The sequence below is a fragment of the Cylas formicarius genome, unplaced genomic scaffold, assembly GCF_029955315.1.
Source record: "Cylas formicarius isolate icCylForm1 unplaced genomic scaffold, icCylForm1.1 PGA_scaffold_1__22_contigs__length_36826433, whole genome shotgun sequence".
Classification (NCBI taxonomy): domain Eukaryota; kingdom Metazoa; phylum Arthropoda; class Insecta; order Coleoptera; family Brentidae; genus Cylas; species Cylas formicarius.
Window position 1 is genome coordinate 20234059 of NW_026844264.1, and position 21604 is coordinate 20255662.

The following is a 21604-nucleotide window of genomic DNA, read 5'->3' on the forward strand; positions in this document are numbered from 1 at the left end:
ACCATAGTATATTTAAGGAGTTTCTAATAATAATGTAAATGGTAATGGCATTAATTCTGGTTCAATTACGGACTGCGACTTTTCTTATAACTCAATTTCAGTGACTGAAAACCTTTTATGGTAAATGGTTTGCAATTTTATATAGTATACTTGTAATTATTTCATGAATAATAATGTTTTTTACATAATTTATTATTTATTTTTTTATGGTTTTATAATCAATTGTATCATTTTATAAGATTGTGTTAAGTATTAGTACTATATGACGACTATTGCCACAACAAACAAGAAAATAAGTTTAAGGCATACCTTAATAAAAACTGCAACACGCAAGAAATCTGACTTGAGAAATTCAACTTTAATGGTTTTGAATTTTTCAGCTACTTTCATACGAACATTTTAAATGTCATAAATAATGAAAATCAAAGATTTTGTCAATAAGGCGAGTTTTTAAATTGTGAGTTAAAGAATTTGCCAAAACAAACGAACGATAATGAATCCATGTTTTAATTTTCAGAAATGGACGCTGATAGCAGTTACGGCGGCAGCGATACGGCTCAAGACTCACACACAACCCATGACGTCAACGATCACAGTTCGCACCCCAGCCATGATGAAGTGACAACCACGGCGGTCCATATAATTCCGACGGCGGTGGAAGAGCAACCATCTAACCAGTACTATCACAAGAACGAAATAACGCTACCCGTGCACTACGACGACACAGATTTTCACAGCGACAGGCAATCGAAGCCCAATCAGCCCCATTACTTAAGCACAGCAAATTTAAATATTTCCGAAAGCCTTGGTCGTCATAGTAACTTGGAAGAAATGAGTAAGAATTATAAAAGTACGAGTTACCTTAATGCTGAGTCGCCAGCCAGCATCAAGAAGAATGTGGGCATCGAGAATCCGGCTTATCAGGAAGACGAAGCTGCCAATAATGGCACTGGTGAGTGTTATTCAGGAAGCTCTATCAATACTAGACTGAACCTAATGCAGTCAATGACGAATTTGTGAGGCAAATTTTATTTAGAGGCGGAGGGGTAATAATGGGTATTCTTATGGGTTTTATATTATTTCTCACTTTTTCAACCCGTTTGGATTTTTGAAGGTAGCAATCGTAATGTAGAATAACTACTAATTTGTGTTGCATATGCAGTAAACAATATATCCGACACGGAAAGTTTAATTTTTTAGCTTAGTAAATAATTTACACTAATTGCATATTATCAAAATTATACATTACTTTGTTTTAAAAATAAATATCTCTGAAAGTGATTAATGATCCAAAAATGTTTGCAAATGAGAACTACGAGGGCAGCGCCAAAATTTCCCGACCTGAATATGAAAGAAACAAAGTAGAGTAACATGTTTTTATTATTTTTCAATATAATCTCCCTTAACTTTAATACACTTATTACATCTCTTTATTAAAAACTCAATCCTTTTAAAAAAATATTCTTTTGGTTTGACCGCAAAATGAGCTAAAACAGCCTCTTCTAACTCAACTTCATCATTAAACCGCCGTCCACGTAAACCCTTTTTCAAATATCCAAAGAAATAATAATCGCTGGGGGCCATATCTGGAATATAGGGAGGATGATCTATCTAAAATGGCAGCTTGTGCAACACCAGCAGTATGGACAGGTGCAATGTCGTGCAAAAGACGCACGCCTCTGGTCAGTTTTCCTCGACGTTTTACGTAGTCTCACAATTTAGCTAATAATTTGGCGTGATATTTACCGTTCATAGTGGTATTAGTTTCTTTAAAATCTATCAAAAGAATTCCTTCACAATCCCAAAAGATAGTGGCCATCACCTTTTTTTTTGTCTGGCAGACACTTAATTTTCTCGGTGATGCCCTTACGGCGCCACGCCATTGATTCTTTTTTCGATAGAGGGTCATAATAGAGAACCATAATTTCATCTCCCGTCACAATAATTTCTATCACAGGCTTCGGTTCCGACCCACAGAGTTCCAAAAAAGACCGCGCACACTCGACACGGCGTTGTTTTTGAATAGCCGAAAGGTTTTTAGGAACCCATCTTGCACTAAACTTATGCATACCTAAATGACCACTTGTATCAGAAAGCTTAGTAATTTCTGAGATTTCCTTGACCTTTAAACGTCGATCATTCAATACCAACTCTTCCACAATCGCAACAATATCTTCCGTTATGACCTCCATTGGTCGACCAGTTCTTGAATCATCTTCAAGGGACTCCTGCCCCATTCGAAAACGTTGGTTGTACACACCATCCAGATTATTTAATAAGTTTAGGTGCTATCCCTTCTTTTGTTAAAAACTTTATGACTGCTCTACATTCGATGTGCGTTATGTGCGACATTTTTTCGGACCCGTCTTGTTTAAAATGAATGCTGTCAATAAAAAACTATTTGACGCAAGACTTCAATTTTCTTTTCGCAGCCTACTAACATCAATGTCAGGCCGGGAAATTTTGGCGTTAACCTCATATTTCAACACAATTGAGAAGAACATTATCAATCTATTGTTTTGAAGAAAAGAATGCCAAATATGCGTTAACCGAATTTACAAACAAGTAATTTTGTTGTTAAATGCTAATTTATTTCTAAAGATCACCTTTTTCTTAATGCTTGTTTATTTACGACTGTTATTTCGATTTCCGTTTGGATTTTCTTTTTTAGTTATAAGTAATAAAGCTATATATATATATATATATATATATATATATATATATATATATATATATATATATATATATATATATATATATATATATATATATATATATATATATATATATATATATATATATATATATATATATATATATATATATATATATATATATATATATATATATATATATATATATATATAATATATATATATATATATATACAATATATATATATATATATATATATATATATATATATATATATATATATATATATATATATATATATATATATATATATATATATATATATATATATATATATATATATATATATATATATATATATATATATATATATATATATATATTATAACAGGTTGCCCTAAACTTATCGATTTTATTTTCTACAAATATTTAAAGGAACGTATAAATAATTTATATAAATGAGCAAGACAAAAAGAATCCCTATTACTAGCCGTTTTTTCAATTTTAAAATTTAAAATACTTGGAATGTATCTGTTTCAGTAAAAAGCACTTTCGACACATCAAAACCATACAATGGTGACATAGCTCTTGGCTTATCTTCGTCGCCAAAACACGACGAACCAATGACTGAGGCAGTTAATTTAGAATTGATTAATCTTAAACCAGTTGGTAAAGACGTAACGGGCCCGTACGACAATGGCGTCAACGGAGTTACGGGAATCCCGATCAAGAAAGAAAACGATGCAGAAATGGGCAACCCTTATGATGAATACTTCGTTCCTGTTAATGAGCATCGTAAATATATGAGGTAAGCGATTGTAATATGGTCCGTTGGGGAAGACCTGTTCTGCCAGTTTCGCGTGAGTCAGCGTTTCAGATTCTAACTGCGGAATTAAAAGCTATTTAGAACGCGAGGTCCGAAAAGCGTATTAACGCTGTTAAAAGTTTTTTTTTCGTTTATACTTGTGTGGGCTGCTCTTTTCATTAAATACAAGGTGTCCCTAAAAGATACAAAAAAGTACTAACCCGAATTACTGAGAGCAAAATACTACGATTCAATCTCAGTACACCTCAGTCGAAGACGCATAAATAAGTTTTTTGGGGAGCACCACTATATTTTATCTTTAGATACCAAGTTTGAGCAATTTTAGCAACCATTACCAAGAAATCTTCCTGCAAATATTTAATTTCTTATTCAAATTCCTAATATCTGAGAAACTATTGAAAGAATCAACTTTTTAAGCTACAAGCAATTGAAGAATGAAAATTTTATTTAAAAGTTAAATCCACTGGGCACAAGTGACAAGTTCGTGGCAGCACTCTTCCAGTACCTCTTGGGGACATCCTGTATGCATTCCTAATTTTTTATTATTGTTTTTTTTATAATTGTGCTTGAACAAGATAATCCATTGCAATAGAATAAATAACGGTGTTTGTCATGACATTTATTATAAAGGAAGATTTAAGTTTATATTTTTATTACCAAGCTTAAACCAAATTAGCACGTTAATCATAAAAAATATGCTAAATCATATCAGAAGTGAATGCAATAATTTTACTGTGATATTTATTTTTATTATATTTTATTATTTTTATTTATTGTACAACTGTAAAACTGCGTATGTAATCACCAAGTATATAATTTGTAATTCTTAATTTTCCGTTGTTAACGTTATTGTTCGTTTTGTAAACAAATATAATGGTATCGAGAAAAACCTCAACCCAACATAAACTGCATACTTTGATTGAAATTCGAAAGCACCTTGCTCGAGTAGAGATGAAGGTGGAAAGTCAATAAAAATGTTTGCAAAGTCATTTCAAAATTCAAAGAAATTTAAACCAAAACGATCGCTTTCGCCAACCAAATGTTGGATCGAGTAAAACTCGAGTTTGGCAGTATTTTTAATTGTTCCGTGATTTTGTGCGCAAAAAAATAATTAGTAAATGTAAAAAATATGGAAATGCTGCTCGGGGCATATGGCTAGCGCAGCAATTGATTTTATACTTTGAACACGTATAAAGTTGTTGATCTGCCGCGTATGTTAATTGCGAGTATGTTAATTGTGAAATCAATCGAGAAAGTGTAGAACCGAAAGCCTGTTAATTGCGTACTTTTTGGTTTGACCAAATATTCCGCGGAGAGATCAGATCCATCGCATGGGAAGTTATGGTTAAAATGTTGTTCAAACCGCGTTTCATGTTTTTGTGTAACATTGGCTTAATGGAGAAATATTATTTACACGGACTTGATCTTCTAAATAACTCATATTAAATTTCAATAAATCCTACAAGCTATGTAATAAACATAGAAAGAACTTTGGCCACAAGTAGTAATTGTTGAATGTGAATTGGTGATGAAGTTTTTAAGTTAAAGTTTCGCCATGAGGAAAAAGGGTAAAATAAAAAATATATATATTTGGAAACATCAACTACTCTAATTAAATGGTTAAATTATAACTTCGATTTGAATATATGACAAGAACTAGATATTCCACGAAAACAATTCTTCGATAAATCTAGACGAGTGGGATGCAAGTATGAGAGAAATACGATTATTATTTTTGGATGCCACTTTCAATTTTTGTAAAATCGTCTTTCGCAGTGTATCGGTACCTATTTGTCGCAAGAAGCCGAATGTCCTCTCCAATTGTACATACACTTTTGCACGTGCTGCACTCAACATATTCTCTACGTTTAAATTAAATTTTAACAGCTCAAAACTAGAAATAATTAAATGCAATGTCAAATAGTGGATTTTTGCATAGATAAATATGAGTTAAAAATAATAAATAGTATCAAAATCAAAAAACACATAGTGTAAAGTGACTGAACATCCTGTATAAAAATAAGGAAAACCGAACCAGTGATTGTCTAACCAATATCTTAGCATTTCAGCTCAAATATTTGGGGCATAGGCCTATGCCTACAGGTAGACCTATAGCAACCTATCTAAAAATATATGCTTTAGAACAACAGCGACAACATATACAGAGTGATTCATAAATGGATACCAAAATGATAGGCCGTGATATTTGGTCAATTTTAGAGGGAAAATGAGGAAAATATTCTTCATTATTCTACATCAGCATCACAGTAAAGTAGCTATATTTTGAGAATATACAAATTGTTACTATCAAATTAAAGTACAAATGAAAAACAAAGTTTTACTAAAAAATAGGCACCTCGTTCAGTGATAAAAATTTGTAATAGGAATTTGTTAAAAATTGAAAAACGAGTCCAAAAATATATCAAATATATTGAATATACTTAAACCGTATTAATGTTTCATTCTGCTGTGGTTTTAAATTTTTAATTAAACCGTATTTCTGACTTTTTAGAAATAAATTAACCAGATTTTCTATCTCTCCCAGTTTCAAGCGATAAACAAATGATGGTAACTTTTTAAGAAACCACGAAAACCAAGGGTAAATCATCCTAGTCGAATGTTGAATTGGTTCCCCCTTTTTTATCTTATGGCAGGTGTAGTTTTTTAAAGCAGCCCATCGTTCATTATAAACTGTAAGTTTAAAAGTTTAGAACGTTCTGTTCAAGGCAAATTATAATTCTTGATTTTATATGGACTTTTTAATAAACCCACTTTTCTTTTCCAAAACAGTTGCAATGGTTATCTGCGATATTTATGGGTATCGACATTTATGGTTATTCCGTTAGCTTTTTCAAAGCGCACGCACTCTTTAAGCCGCAATTTGTTGGTCGCCAAATTTATTTCACTAGGAACAGGAAGGCGTGCATAAATTTTACGCCTTGGTTTCAAACTGCGTCATTAACGCACGATCATTTTTGAAGCGGCCAATATGCAAAATAAACATGTAGACGCAAAATTTCGTTGTCGCCTTGGAACCATTTCTAAATTCAAAAAAATTATCCGGTTAGAAAGGGAAGGTCGGCGTTCAGTCTGATTATCCGTGCCATTGACCAGTGGTGATGGTGGTGGGTGACTGATTTCGATTAGAATTCGGTTTTAATACGGCAAGGTCGTCGGAATCAAACCAGAGAGATGCAAAAATTGCGTGCTCTAATAGGGCAATCAGAACTTAAACAATTATTCATTAGATGGTAATTTAAACCAAGGGGAAGTTGACACAAATAAGTAATTCGAAATTATTCGATATTTTAATTGCATACGTAATTATTTGTTTTATGATTTAATGCTCGCAGTAAAACGAGAAAAGGTAGAAACAGTGTATCATTCGCTGAATCCATCATGGCCGGCGGTGACACGAGTAACGGTTGCTGTGAAGACACCCCTGTGGAATACCCTCGGTGGATGACAGATTTGGACAAACCACGGTACCATCATTCTTTCATGTATCACGCCTACACCGTCTTTTCTTCAAGGGCTATCTTAGTTCGGGGATATTAATTGATTCCATAAATATCTTAAATTTGGGTTACAGAACTGTATAAAGGCTAAATATAATCTGCATTAATTTTTCAAAGAAAGTTCCACAGGCTACTGTAATATTTTTTCAAAACTTCTGGAATCCTCCTGCGTCGGTTTTTGCTGAGTGGAACTTGCTGACGTTTCGTAAAACCAGTTTCCGTCAAGCTCTGAAGAAGCCAACAGGATGATTGTCGAAACGTCAGCAAAAACTGACGCAGGAGGAATCCAGAAGTTTTGTAAAAAGTATAATCTTTCTTTCTCTTTTGGAATATATGATTTTTTTTAAAGAAGTTTTAATAGATTTAGTTTGCCTTTGGTATTTATAAATTCGATATAATTTGACGATAATTATCTCTCTCGTATTTTATCCATATCCAATTTCGTTGTAACGTGTGCATACGAGCTGTAGAAGTCAATTTTCTTCATTTTCTTTTTTGACAGTTTACACTTTTCAGGTTGAGAAACCTTCTGCCACTAATAAAGAACGAGAGAAAGTAGACAATGCTATTTAAAAAATCACATTAGCACTAGATGTACTATATCAGAATAAAATAAAATAAAATAAAAATCGGCTGCATTTAAAATTTTATTTAAAAGTTTTAAAGGTGTTAAAGTCGATAGATAATTTAGAAGTAACTTCATACGTTCCGTTTAAATTAATAACGTTAAACTTAAAAGTGTGAATATTATTACAAATTTACGTAATATTAAACATTTCTGTTAATTTTGCTTTAGAACTTGAAACATCAATCTTAGATTTTTTTTTTCAAGAATGAATTTTGCCCTGCAAAGGCCTATACAAAGAATCAAAGTGTAAAGAGATACTAACGGAAGCGGAAAATCTCAAACAAAAATAAAAATTCTCATCTGCAAAAGATTTTTAATATTTGAGTTGGTTGGTTAACTTTAATTTGTTAATAGTGTTAAATATAATTTTTAGTATTTTTTATTTAAGGTGGCAATTATTATCCCCAGAACTAAAGACGTGGAAGTTCAAATTATTGTAAAATAAACCTTACTGGGAATATTTGGTGTGCGGTAGGTGTGATTGGGTGATGGTGCTGGAAAGGGAGGGCTTTATATGCTATTAAAAACGACCACATATTGAAAATGATGCAATTTTACCATGTAGTATAGTAAAGTAATACTCGGGAAAATTCAACCTCATATTGGGTCTAGGAAATTTAAATTTAAATACCAAATTGAATTTATTTTTACAAAACTGACCAACACTAATGGGCTTTTTGTGGTACCTGGAGACTGCATCGATGGTATTCTATCACACGAAAATATTTCTAATACTTTGACTAGTCAAAGTGAGGGCCGCCGTTTATCATTTGATTTTTACATTCTGGCGAAAAACGAGATTTATTTTGTTAACATTATCACACAAATTTCTCCTATCTATTTATACTTTTCGAAACAAAAAATTGATTTTCACAATTGTTTATTTGAAAGATTCCACCATTTTCTCAAGCTTCCAGAAATATTATTTAATTAGATGTTTCATAACACCATTAATTTCGAATTCTTTGCAACACATTACAAGAATTTTTTAAAAGTTTTTTGCATTATATTCATTTAAGTTCAATTTTAAAGTGCTGATAGGACGAACAATGTGTTTAGAAAGTCAATAACAAAAGTCTTCCTTTAGGTTTCATAATTTGATGGTTATAAATACATATGACGTTTTGTGTAAAATAGTATGATATTATTTTTTATTTCTTTTATTGAAAGCGAAATATATGCAAAATTATTTTCGACACTCCCGGACTGCTTTACGCAACCAACCTGGGAAATTTCACCATATTTAATAACTTAATCATAATATATACCGGTAGATCTGTACTCCTAATGTTGACCTATCCGGTATATTGATCACCAACAAACAGTATTTTACATAGACCGCTAATTTTTAGCGTAATTTGGAATTATTTTAAAATTTCATTATTTTTTCCAAAAAGATGGACACTTTTTTAATTAATTTTCCTCAAATTTTTCAACCATCGAATTAACCGTTTTACAGCAAAATAATGACAATTTTAAGTGACTACTCGAAATAATTACAGAAATACTATCACTGTCAGGCGCCATCCAGACTCGTAATCAATGATATGTTAAGTTTTACCATACTGTCAGATTCCTACAATTTTATTTTTAAATATTCATATTCAATTTTTGAGCCTACCGTTTATTATTTGCAACCACTTCTCAAATTTCATGTTACGTTCATGTTATAAGCACTGAAATATAGAACAACTTTTCAACATTTCTTCAAACGCAAATTCTGTGTATCAAAATAATACTTCGCATAAAATTATTAAACATATATTTCCTTGTTAAACTCGTTGGCATTGTTTACTTTTTTAATTTAATGATGTAAAGCATTTATGATGTTTTTTGATGTAATGTTCTGCTGCTTTTAATACCTGAAGAATGGTTAAGTCACAGAACACACTTGCAGCGAAAAGAACTAGTCATGAATTTTTATTCCAGTTTTCCGTTTTGGATTATTAGTCCCGACTCAGGCTGCACCCACCTCCAGTTCCTCCTAATCCAGTAATCTAGAGCAGGGTTTTGGAGTTGAGTGTCGGAGTAAGCTTACCTGTTTCTCAGACCTTATACATGACCTTGTTTCAAACTTTCGTATTATTTTGATCCACGACTCACTTATGATTTTGCCTTGATTTCCTATAAAGGCTTTTGTATAGGGAAAATAAATATATACCTCACTGAATAGAAATATTGTAAATATTTAGTGCGCAATAACTGTGGAAGTAGCAAATCGTATCTCATTCACATTTACCTTATTTCAGAGGCGAAAAACTATACGTCACTATGGACAAAAGGAACAAGAAAAGTAGAAACAAATGCCTGTGTTGGGGGATATGTTTATGCATCGTGGCTGCGGCAGTGATTCTAGGCATATTAGCAGCAGGTAAACACTTTTAATTAAATATTTTAGACTTTCAAAAACCTTGCGGTTGAATATAGTTCCCCATTGGCGAGTACAGTATGCATATGCATTAGACGTTTAATTTATAGCAAAAAATAAGCAACAAGGTGTAAAAGCCTTTTTTTAAAGAAATAGGTAATGCGTACTAAGTGTATCTCGGAAACAATTAGCGACTGATTGGGCAATTTACATTTTAAGCAACAACAAATTCCAGTTACGGATTTTCTATCGACAACCCCGATAAATTTAATAGTTAGACTCGTTACTTGTTAGTACATTTTTATAAAATACATCAATTGTCAATTTTTTTTCTTTGGTACACAAACCAGATAAAATCACATGTAATGTAATCCTTTTTAATATAAAAAAAAGTAAAAACACAAAAAGATTAGAAATTACATGATGAGTGTCTACCAGAAAGTCTAAGTTTTCGGAAACCATCGGAAATTGTGAACAAATCCAAATCTGAACTCTTAACAGTGGAAGCAGGGAAATATTTTGAAAGTTGTTAGTGTTCCTGAAGGGAATAATAAGTGGGGGCTATATTCAAAATAATCCAAGTACGTGCTACATAATTCAAAATTTTACGACTCGTGGATCCTCCAAACGCTTACTTCATTTAAGTATTAGATTATTATATTAAGTTTATCATTAACATCCATAAGTAATCCCAAAACAAGACATTTTTGCTAATGGTGGTCATACAAATGCGACCAGCGAAGGGGTCTGATTGCCCATGATATGCAGACGCTTTCTTAGAGGGTAGCGTCCTACCAGCATTAGAAGTTGTGCGCGACTGAGATAGAGAGCTCACATTTGGTCCTGAAGTTTCCATGATTAGAACCCTCAACGGTCTCAGTCCCGTTAAACTCTCCTGAACCATTTATTCAAATAGTATTTCTCATATACCTACCGGGTGTTTGGCAAAGTTGGTTATGGTCAGAGTAGAACCAGAAATAGTATATATAATCTATGTACGTGGATTTTGCGGAGAAACTAAAATCACTATAATTAATTTTTCATCAGTACAGACATTTGTGTTTTTTTTAATGGAATAATTAAGTATCATACAAAAAATGTGGGAGGTCAAACAATAAGATCAATACAGAGGAGAAATATAGTTGCTTGATTATTTGACGTTATTTTGTTCTAAAATTTTCTTTGTTTTGGGTTTTCTATATTTTTTTCAATTGATAATCCGCAAGACGGTGGATCGACTTCAACACAATCTGAAATTTGAATGTAAGTTAATGCCAAAAAACACGATACTGCTCAACAAAATGAAGTGCAATAAGAATTTTTTTTTTGTTTAGTCTACGGTGGACATGATACAAAATGTATTTCAATATATTTCACTTTAAATATTGTCCTCACAAATCTATTCCTTATACACTAGGTTAATTAACTACTGCTCGACGTGTAAATGTGCATAAGGAAGTAGGTATAAGGTATATTACCGGTGAATTCCTAATAAAGCGTAACAATTTCACTTTCGTTCGATCTAAAAATACAGTTCAGTCAAGATAACGTTTTATGCTATCAAAGAGTGGGTAGCAGACAAGCCGTTAATTTAAATAATGGCTTATAATTACGTCGATTCAGTTGTCAGTCGGCAGCAGCCGGAATGCAAGCAAATCATTACATTATTTCGATATTAGCAACACTAAACCAACACTAAGCCGCATTCATCAGAACCAACCTCATGTCACTATCCGCTGATATTTAATCATAAAAAATGCGAGAAAGATAAATAAATATAAATAAAATAGGGTGCTTTTCAGAAATGTCCATTTAAAAAAAGTGGCAACAGAGTATACATTTTTTTACATGGGACACCATGTATATTTTAGAATCATTGAAATGAACTGAAAATATTCCTCGAGAAAAAGGTAAACACAAAAAAAAGTGGTAATTGCAAATTGTAATTTTTGGAGTGAAGCAGGTTAATTTTTAAAATAAAATCAACGGGTATTTTTTTTTTCGTCTAAGCTTGATTTTTTTATTTCGGTTGCTTCCTTGTTGACATTGTAGGATTATTTTGAAGGGCTTCTGTAACTTTTTTTTTCTCAAACTGACTACTATTAATCTTCTGAAAATTACTCACTGTTTCCACATTCCTCTATGCTGTTATAAAACAAAACTTATGGTAAATTCCCTAACTTAACAACTACCAGTTCAAATTTGTGCTCTCTATTTGTGTGTTGTACATATACATGTATGATGTATGATTTCGGTTTTAGGTTTACCGGGTTCATTTATTCACACTACAAATTTCAAAAAAATACCATACACATTTTTCGGGAATTGTGTTTTAATTTCACTTTTTTAAATAATCGATCGATAAAAGCTTTAAGAGCGACCAGGTGAAATTAGTTAACAATTTTAAAATAATTTATTAGTGAGTTAACAGCAAGTGCTTTTTTAAAATCAAGGTAAATTTCTGTTGCTTCCACATTATAGATTAGATGTAGTGAATGCGAATGCTACAGTAAACCGTTGCCGACATTTTTGTGCTCTCAAGGAAAGCAAGGTCTTTAAGATTTAAACGGTAGGTTGACTGCCGTTGAAAAAATGGAACGATTGTGTAATATTTACGCGATCCAGTTTCATTTCTGTTTTTTTTCTACGTTTTAGTGCCCACGACTGATCGTACATATTATGCATGTGGAAACACAAGCAATAATTGAAATGTAACTGTCGGGTTTTCTGAAAATATTTAGATTTATGAATTATCGGTTATAAATTAATTGTGTGTAAGTTCTTCCGTGACACTGAAATAAAAAAACAGAATTGCTTCCGGAAAGAGAACAAAAAAAAATTAAAAACATTACATTGAATTTTTGCAGGTACTCAATATTACTCAAAAAGATTTTTTTTAATATTAAGGGTTTTCGAAACAACAAGGGCAATTGCAATACGTCATAAACAGATAATAAAATACAGTATTTAAATCTACAACAACACAACTACAAATATGGCGCTCGTATGAAAATATTAGATTGATTGATTATGATTATTAGAGGGGTTATTTTGTTTTGTAGCCGCTATTATTTGCAGATTTTTAAACCAGCTTTAATTTAGATTAAATAATAGAATTTGAAACGGTTTCAAGTAACGATAAGGAGTGTAGAATATCTATCTAAACTCACGCGCCTTCTAATTTATACGCTTTACAGCAAACTAGGACAAATATACCTAAATAACTTATCTAATACCATTAATGCAATAAAAGTTTTAATCAAAAATAATGTTGGCTATTCTGTGAAAAAGCGATGAATTGACTATCAGACAACCTAACCATATCCTAAGGAATTAAAAAATACAACAAGAACATGCTCTTTAAATTAATCAAGCTAAAGATATTGATTAATTTGATATTGCTTACATAACATAAATACCTCTTCAGATATTCAAAACATTGAAATTTTGACCTAATCGAAATTGTTAAAAAAAAGTTTTTGGGTGTCGTAAATCAAATACGATATAATCCATGGGATTCCATTTCAAAAATACCACTTTGTAAGTTTTAGAATTTTAGATAACCTCTATAATATGAAAATAATATCCCAGGTAAGAAAATATACCAAAATTAAAACTTATTGAAGAAAGTTAGGTATTTTGGTTGCAATATTCTGTGTAATATAGAGTAATTAACCCAAAATTGAACTTTACTAATATAGATAAACTAACAAATTGGACAAGACAAACCTAAAAAACTAAATGCATCGAATATTTTCTTTCATTTTCGGTTGTTTTATCCAAAATAAAATACATATATATCTTTCAGTTGGAGTGATAGGCAACCAAGGCCCAATGGAAGTAACCGCCAGACATTTTGACGGATCTCAGGCGGAGGTTAAGGAAGGCAGTATATTCGCAGCTGCGACGAGAGATTCTGGAGCGAAAAAGTCATCTGAAAATCTACCGGCCACACCAGGACCACCCGTAAGCACCGTCTCAAGCTTGCTACCATCTACCGACACATCCATGATCGAAGTACCTCGAACACTTGAATCGGAAATTGTCATCGATAATCTGCAATACTCAGATGAGTTAGCTATGAAGAACACTTCGCAGTTTATGACTCTGGCCAAATCGATAGAAGATGAACTCAAGAAGAATCTGTTTAGCAAGGACATTTTGATGTATGGTCCCGCGGATATAGAAGTCAAAGTTCTTGAGTTTTCGCCTGGAAGTGTGGTGGTCAAATACAGAATTGGTTGGAAATTTAAGGAAGGTATCCACAACGCTCCAGATCCGATTAACGAAGAGGTCCTCCAAAGGCGACTCGATACCCTCCAGTATCGTAAATCCGGCTTAATGGATATTTACCATATAGATAATAAACCTACAATAAGCAACAGAGTGTTAGACAAGTGTCGTTTTGAAAACAACGGCTGCGAACACGTTTGCGAGTTTGATTACCACAAATTAGACTTCAAGTGCAGTTGCCCCGATGGAAAAATTTTAGCTGAAAATGGCAAAACATGTGAAGTAGTTTCGCATCTCACGACAGACAATTTGGAACACGAATCTGAACCAAAGCCCGAGCCTGAGCCTGAGCCTGAGCCTGAGCCCACCATGGAAACGGAACCGCCTGCACAGCCGGAACCATCTGTTGAACATAAACCGTCAGAAAAGCCGCAACCTGTGGAAAAGGAATCATCTTCAGAACCTTACCCTTCTGTCATACCAGAACCATCAGCTCAACCGGAACCATCCACTGAACCCGAACCAACAATAAAACCACAACCACCTTTAGAGAGAGAACTATCTCCGGAACCAATTTCGCCGTTCATATCAGTATCATCAGCTGAACCAGAACCAGCTGCTGAACCCGAGCCAACAGCAGAGCCAGAACTGCCGGCATTACCGGAACCGTCGGCAGAGCCAGACCCATCACTCGAATCCGAACCATCTGCTGAACCTGAACCAACAGCGGAACCACAACCCTCTGCAGGACCAGATCCATTCGCAGAACAAGAGAACTCTGCAGAATCAAAACAATTAGCAGAACATGTGCCCGCGTCAACAGCAGAACCGGAGACATCAGCCCAACAAAAGCCTACTTCAGAACCAGAATCATCAGTAAAAAATGAAGCCGAACCGACAGTGGAACAAAATCCATCAACAGAACAAGAACCATCCGCAGAACCAGAACCGTCAGCAGAACCAGAACCGTCAACAGAACCAGAACCATTACCGGATACTGAAGCTAAGCCAACAGCAGAACCACAACCTCATGCAGAGACAGAAGCACCAGGCACCGAAACAACTTACTCAACCAAACGCGAACCATCATTAGAGTCATTCGGCCGACGTGACCCGTCGATAAAACAAGACTCTTTGTTGGAGACTTCGGCAACAATGACACCAGAAGCAGTAACTATTCTTGAACCTGTAGGGGCAACCGAATTAACTCCAAAAACTAAAGTTCTCTCCGAACACGAGTTATCCATCATACGCGAACCACACCCAGTCGAGGATCAGGAACACAAACTTTCATCTGCAACAGAGGCTATTGAGAAGTTAGAACATTCAACTGAACATTCAGCCAATTCTATAAATGAGCCTGAACCTTCTGTAAAATCAACGTTTCACCCCAACGAATTGTCAAAAACCGAAACAGAGAATGACTTTCAAGAAGAAGTTCAAACAACAACGTCAGAGCCCGAAGAGCATGATCAATCTAAATTATATTTCAACCCCATAGCTCAGGTGCACAATGAGACAGGTAACCTTAGCTCTGGTCAGTCAAATGTAATACCCGCCCATACTGAATCTGAAACAGTTCAAACTGACATTCTGTCAGTTGAACCAATAGAACAACAAACTACCGTAATCCCACTAGAGGCATCTACTCAACCAAGTGAGATTAAAAGCAGTGTGCATAATTTAGAAGCAGAAACTGAGATGACTTCCAATATCAATCCATCTACCGATCAGTATGTGGAAATTATTATTAACGAAAGACCAACGGAATCCAATAATGAAGATTCTAATGCAAAAATGGTTATGTCTAATGTCGTAACGGAAGCTACAGAACCAAGAAAAGAAGAATCACACAGCGCAATGGATTCCGAGTCTGAAATATTGCATGATAGGGGTGAAAGTGGGATAACTGCAAGACCGGCATTCGAGGTTCAGGAAAATTTCACTAGTAATGAGAATATAATGACTTCAACAGAACATAGTTTAAACAATAATAACGAACAAAACATTCTACATATCCCCGTCATAATCCAGGCGAGTAGAGAATTTGAATCCACGACTCAACATCAAGTTCTATTGAACAGTGATAAACCAGAATCTATGGAAAAGAAGCTGGTACTGAACGAAACAGTTCAGACAACAACTCATGAAAATGATACTACGAAAACCATAACTAACACAAGTTTGGAAAATAGCACAACTAATCCTAACGCGGAGAAAATAACCGACTTGCCCACTGATAATATATCTCCAACTGATCTTTCAACAAATTTTCTTTCAAATGAAAATATGGAAAAAGTCGATGTTACTACGGAAGCCGATATAGTCACTACTACCAGAGAAATTCTGAATGCTAGTTTGGCTGACGACAAGGATAGCTCCGCAGACTTTATCAACAGAACAGAAGTTAACAACCTCCATATTTTACAAGACCCAAAATTTATAGAAAACTCCATTCAAACTAGCGGTGAAGCGAGAAAAATGGATTTTAATGACTCCAAATCAACTCTGACTTTTGACAAGGCAAACGTGGTAGGCGGAGACCTAAACCAAAGCGATCAACAGTTCCACACTGAACATCCTCCACTTTTGGAGCATAATATGTCGCCTTTTTTGCCAGAAATCGAAAATGAGACAATCAACAATATCCTCGTACATCCGGATGACTCTTTCAACGAAAGTCCTTACTTATTCAACAACCGAGAACATAGTGAAAGAAATGTGACGCAACCACCCGACCTGCACCATGATGAGATAAATCACACCAATCCTTTTGATCCTAACCCTACCGATGTATCACTCAGTGTTGTTCCATTAGAGAACGAGATAAACGACAGCAAGATTGAACGTGGCAATACTGAAAAGACCTCAAGTTTGAATGTTTCTGACAATAATACATCAAGCGAACCGAATGAAAATAGCACAATTGACAAACCTCTAATTCGTACAAACTCCTCGGGTTTTAACATAACGAATGCTCTGGAAGAGGTGACCCTACCTCCAGAAATCGTTAACAACGTACATAGCAACAGCTTCTTTGAAACTGTGCTAGGAGTAGGTGAAAAGAATGATACGTCAGGATCGTCCAGCGGTTACAATTTCAAAGGGGACACATCGAGCACAGAAGATTTAATAGCATTAGAGACTACCACAAATGATGAAAAGGATGTTGGCAAGACTATCACTTCAACTGAATATTACTTCGCATTTAATAGTACTAGCAACACATCGGATACTTTAAACAACGATATAAACGTGCAGCCGACAACTATAATCAGCTTGGAGGCTGTAACCGATAACACCGAAAAACAATCTTCCAATCAATACGAAGTTAAGGAAATGGCGGCCGACGTAACAACTACTGAAAAATTGTTTCTAACCACCAGAAATAGTTCCCAAACTGACGAAGATCTTTCTGTGGCTCCTCTAGAGTCGTCTGATGGAAAACAATTGCCATTCGATGCCACTGGTTTCAACGATATTTCGGACGAGGAACAAAGCGTCTTGGACAAATTTGAGCACCATCCGCAAACTGATACCGAAAAGATACTGGGAAATTACGAAAAGATCGACAGCAAAGATTTTTTCAGTAAGGTCCAAGACGATGTTATCACAACTATGTCGCCAGAAATAAACAGTACAGAGTCGAACTTAAACTCGGTGAAACCAGTGACAGAAGACTTTTCGCTATTTAGCTTTCCCAGATGTGCTTCCGGTCAATTTCAGTGCGTCAATGGAACGGCCACCAAAGATAACAAGTACTGCATTCCTGCGAATGATAGGTGCGACTCCGTTTTGGATTGTAGCGACGGCTCTGATGAAGTTAATTGCGTCGAGGAAGGATGTCCCAACAACTTTAAGGTGAATTTTGAGATTTTCCGCGTAAAGTTGTTGATTTAATGTAACAAAAAATTTTAGTGCGCCAATGGTCAGTGTTTGAAACGACACTTGGTGTGTGATGGAATTGTCAACTGTAATGACGGAACTGATGAAAATAATTGCGGTAAGGGAATGCTTTGAATACATCGCTCATATTCATTCAGCCCAGTAAATTTAGCAAAATCTCCGCGTACCCTTTTGCAGATATTCTTGCCTTCGCATAAAATAACCATTACAATAAACTGGTTTTCAAATTATACGCTGCCTATAGTCATATTTTTGGCTGATAAAAACATAATAGATATATAAGTAGAAATATAAAAAACGTTAAAACTACTCGAAGTACAAATTTTAGAATTCAAAATAACCTAAAGGATTGTTGAGTTCGTACATTTATATATATGATGAAATCGCACTAACAAAAAAAACACATTTTTGAGCGGAAGATGAAAATATATTTTGTCACTTCAAGATAGTATCGATTAAAAATTGTGGCAGACAAGCTTCGACTTGTTGGCGACATGGCTGCTTAGGGTATAATGGTCGATTTGAAAACAAACAAAACGTTTTTTTTTTGTAAGTGACGGTGTAACGACTTTTAAAGACGTGAGGGGGTGCCCTCTACTTCAAACTACAAAGAATTTTAAATATCTGTACTCTTATTATTAAGAACAAATGACATAACCCGCTAGAAAATTCCAAAATTCGACTTTCCCAGAGAGATATCAACAGTAAATCAAGCGACGAACCTTAAACGACTGGAATCAATACTTTACTCTCCTATTGATTTCAATAACCCAAAAACAAAAAACCGTTACTCATAATCAACATCTCGAAAACGGTTTACTTAATCGACATAAATAAAATAACACCGACACCATGTCTATCCCTAAAAAATTGTCTCGATTATTCATTGTGTTATTTGAAATTTGGAAAATTTTGAAATCCGCTTCGCTAAATTTTTCAATAACATTTTTACCGACAACCGTCGGTAATTTTGTCAGCGAACGGACCAAAAAACCTGAACGGTTTAAGCCTAGCCTTTTCATTCAATTAAAACGGATTTAAGATTTTTGGTTTTTGATCTTTCCAAAGAAAAGTAAAAACAGGAATATTTAATGCGGAACAAAGAGATGGAATGATTTCCTATATACCTTATTATTATCTATGTTTTTATTATTTTATTTTCTCCACATGTTTCATTATGTAACTGGTTAGTGGAAATTGCAATATAGGCTCAGTCGATGTTCAGTATTTTAAATCTACCGAAAATATATAACATAAACAACATATCTGCTGTCTTTATTTAGTACCTCATATGGAGAACTAGTACAGAGCTAGAGATAGTAAAGTTATAGAGCATCTGACACATGCTAGTACGTAAGTTGGTTGAAGTAGTCTATTATTATTTCGATTATGGACTAAAAAAGCATAAATGAAAATTAAAAGACAAAAAATAGGTTATGGTGATAGTTTTGGTTACTACCTACTTTGGCTTTTAACCGATAACATTTCTACTCCATGTGAAATCCGAGAATAGAGGATCTTAGTTGCTTTGCCTCTAGTTTTTAGTTATTTCATTGTTTATCGTCAGACGGAATTAACTATAACGTAATTGTAGATCAATGGACGTGTAATTTCGACGAGTTACGATGTGGAAGCGGGCGACGCTGCATACCGTTGTCGTGGAAATGCGATGGCAAATCTCAATGTCCGGATAATTCAGATGAGCGTAATTGTCACCTTTCGCAATGTCATGACAATTTATTCCATTGTGCTGAGCAAGAGTCTTGCATACCGGCCGGTTGGCGATGCGATGGAAAAGCCGATTGCGCCAACGCGGAAGACGAGAGACTTTGCGGTAAGATGGTACCATTACCCCAGTTTCCTGTATAAACGTATGCACACGAATGGTTCCTTACAGGCCACCAAATTTATAAAAAAGCAAAATTTTGGATACTTTTTTACAAATTTGCTCATGTTAAAGAGGTTACACCAGTGGCGTCCGTATGGAATGTAGTTTGAATATTTTGGATAAACGAAACGATATGCAACTAGTATTTTGGTAATTAAAATTAACTTTTTTAACAGGTTAATTAGCGCATTGGTTCCGTGATGAAATTGTCTTTAGTGATCACCAGTATAAATAAAATTGAAATTAACTGTGACCATACCCGAAACGGATGTGTTCCCATAAGAAAACAATATAATTGGACACCCTGTACAAGGTGAACTACGTTTTCGGCGACAAACTCATAAATTACTTCGTTTTAAAGTACAGGGTGTTTCCCTAAATAAACTTTGTTTTTGTTTGTTTTTTCTTTTAATATTACCTTTGATTTTGAATTTGGAGCAAATTTAAATTTTTGCTTCTTTTTCGTATACGACTTACCATTAATATGCATGAAGAAATGGCTATTAACTATTTCCTTATTAAAGTCAATTACCCAAAAAAGACGTTCTGATCTTTAAGGATTGCTATCTATGCTATGTATCTCTCACTTTTTGGTCTCGACTTTCGACCCCTCAGAACTTGGGAAATATGGTTATAAAGACTTATTTTCATAAAAATGATTTTCTAGAATTGTATCAACGTGGTATATAGAAAACCATTGTTTATTTACAACGAAGAATCTCGCTTACAATTTGCGGACACCATAATAATTTTATAAATAAGCGAGTATTGAAATAATGTCATCTACTATCTTTGACAGAGTGAACCAGAGAAGTTGCTTATGGAAATATATCTTATTCAAAAAATATAAAATTTGTGTATATGTGTGTGAATGTCGCATAGACTTTATTAAGCTTTTTTATTCAGCCACCTACCTTCGTTTTTACTTTTTCCAAAATTGAGAGCTGCCATTTTTTCTTAAACATATTTTCTGGTTGCATGTCGAAATGTCGTGTGTGTCACCTTATTGTAAAAGTATTTTTTCCTCGATATTAAAATGAATATGACGGAATCAAACTTTTACCCACAGAATGTGGCAGCGAACAATTCAAGTGTCGAACTGGTGGCGGGTGCATTGCCATAGAATTGAGGTGTGACGGAATTCCTCAGTGCGGCGACAGATCGGACGAATGGCACTGCCTTGTACTGAGAGATATCAACGGCACTAATGAAATTTTTAAAAACATTTTACAAGTAATGAGACGAGTCGCACATTATCACATTGGACTAAATCTACTTGTGAATTACCTTTGCAGGTCGAACTAGAAAATAACACATTTTACCCCGTTTGTTTGGATAGCGGCAACTGGAACGGGACTTACGCCGATTTAGCGTGCCAGAATTTAGGATACGCAGGCGCTACTCAAATTAAACCGTTTACTATTCCGTCGGCTGAATCCAAAATTTTCTACAGACTTGAGCAGACGTACAGCTTACCGCTTATGTCGCAACTTACAAAAATCGAAAACCAAGATTGTAAAGAATTCGCGTCGCTGACGTGTCAGGATTTCGGTAAATTGTTGACACCTCGTCGTCGATCACC

The 21604-nt window shown here is 34.4% G+C and overlaps 1 protein-coding gene across 3 annotated transcripts in view; it reads left to right on the top strand.

The window, feature by feature from the left end:
- The window catches only part of LOC132696400 (uncharacterized), a 67160-nt gene that overhangs the window by 41332 nt on the left and 4224 nt on the right, over positions 1–21604 (top strand). For 2 of the 3 annotated variants that reach the window (XM_060661203.1, XM_060661206.1), the window contains exons 2-9: positions 518–952; positions 3196–3463; positions 9877–9998; positions 13804–18089; positions 18147–18231; positions 19729–19968; positions 21092–21255; positions 21318–21573. In XM_060661203.1, coding sequence (XP_060517186.1) covers positions 520–952; positions 3196–3463; positions 9877–9998; positions 13804–18089; positions 18147–18231; positions 19729–19968; positions 21092–21255; positions 21318–21573 — 5854 coding nt within the window. In that variant the 5' untranslated portion in view covers positions 518–519. Of the gene's footprint in view, positions 1–387; positions 458–517; positions 953–3195; positions 3464–9876; positions 9999–13803; positions 18090–18146; positions 18232–19728; positions 19969–21091; positions 21256–21317; positions 21574–21604 lie in introns of those variants that run through there. The other variant, XM_060661205.1, reaches the window with a different exon arrangement.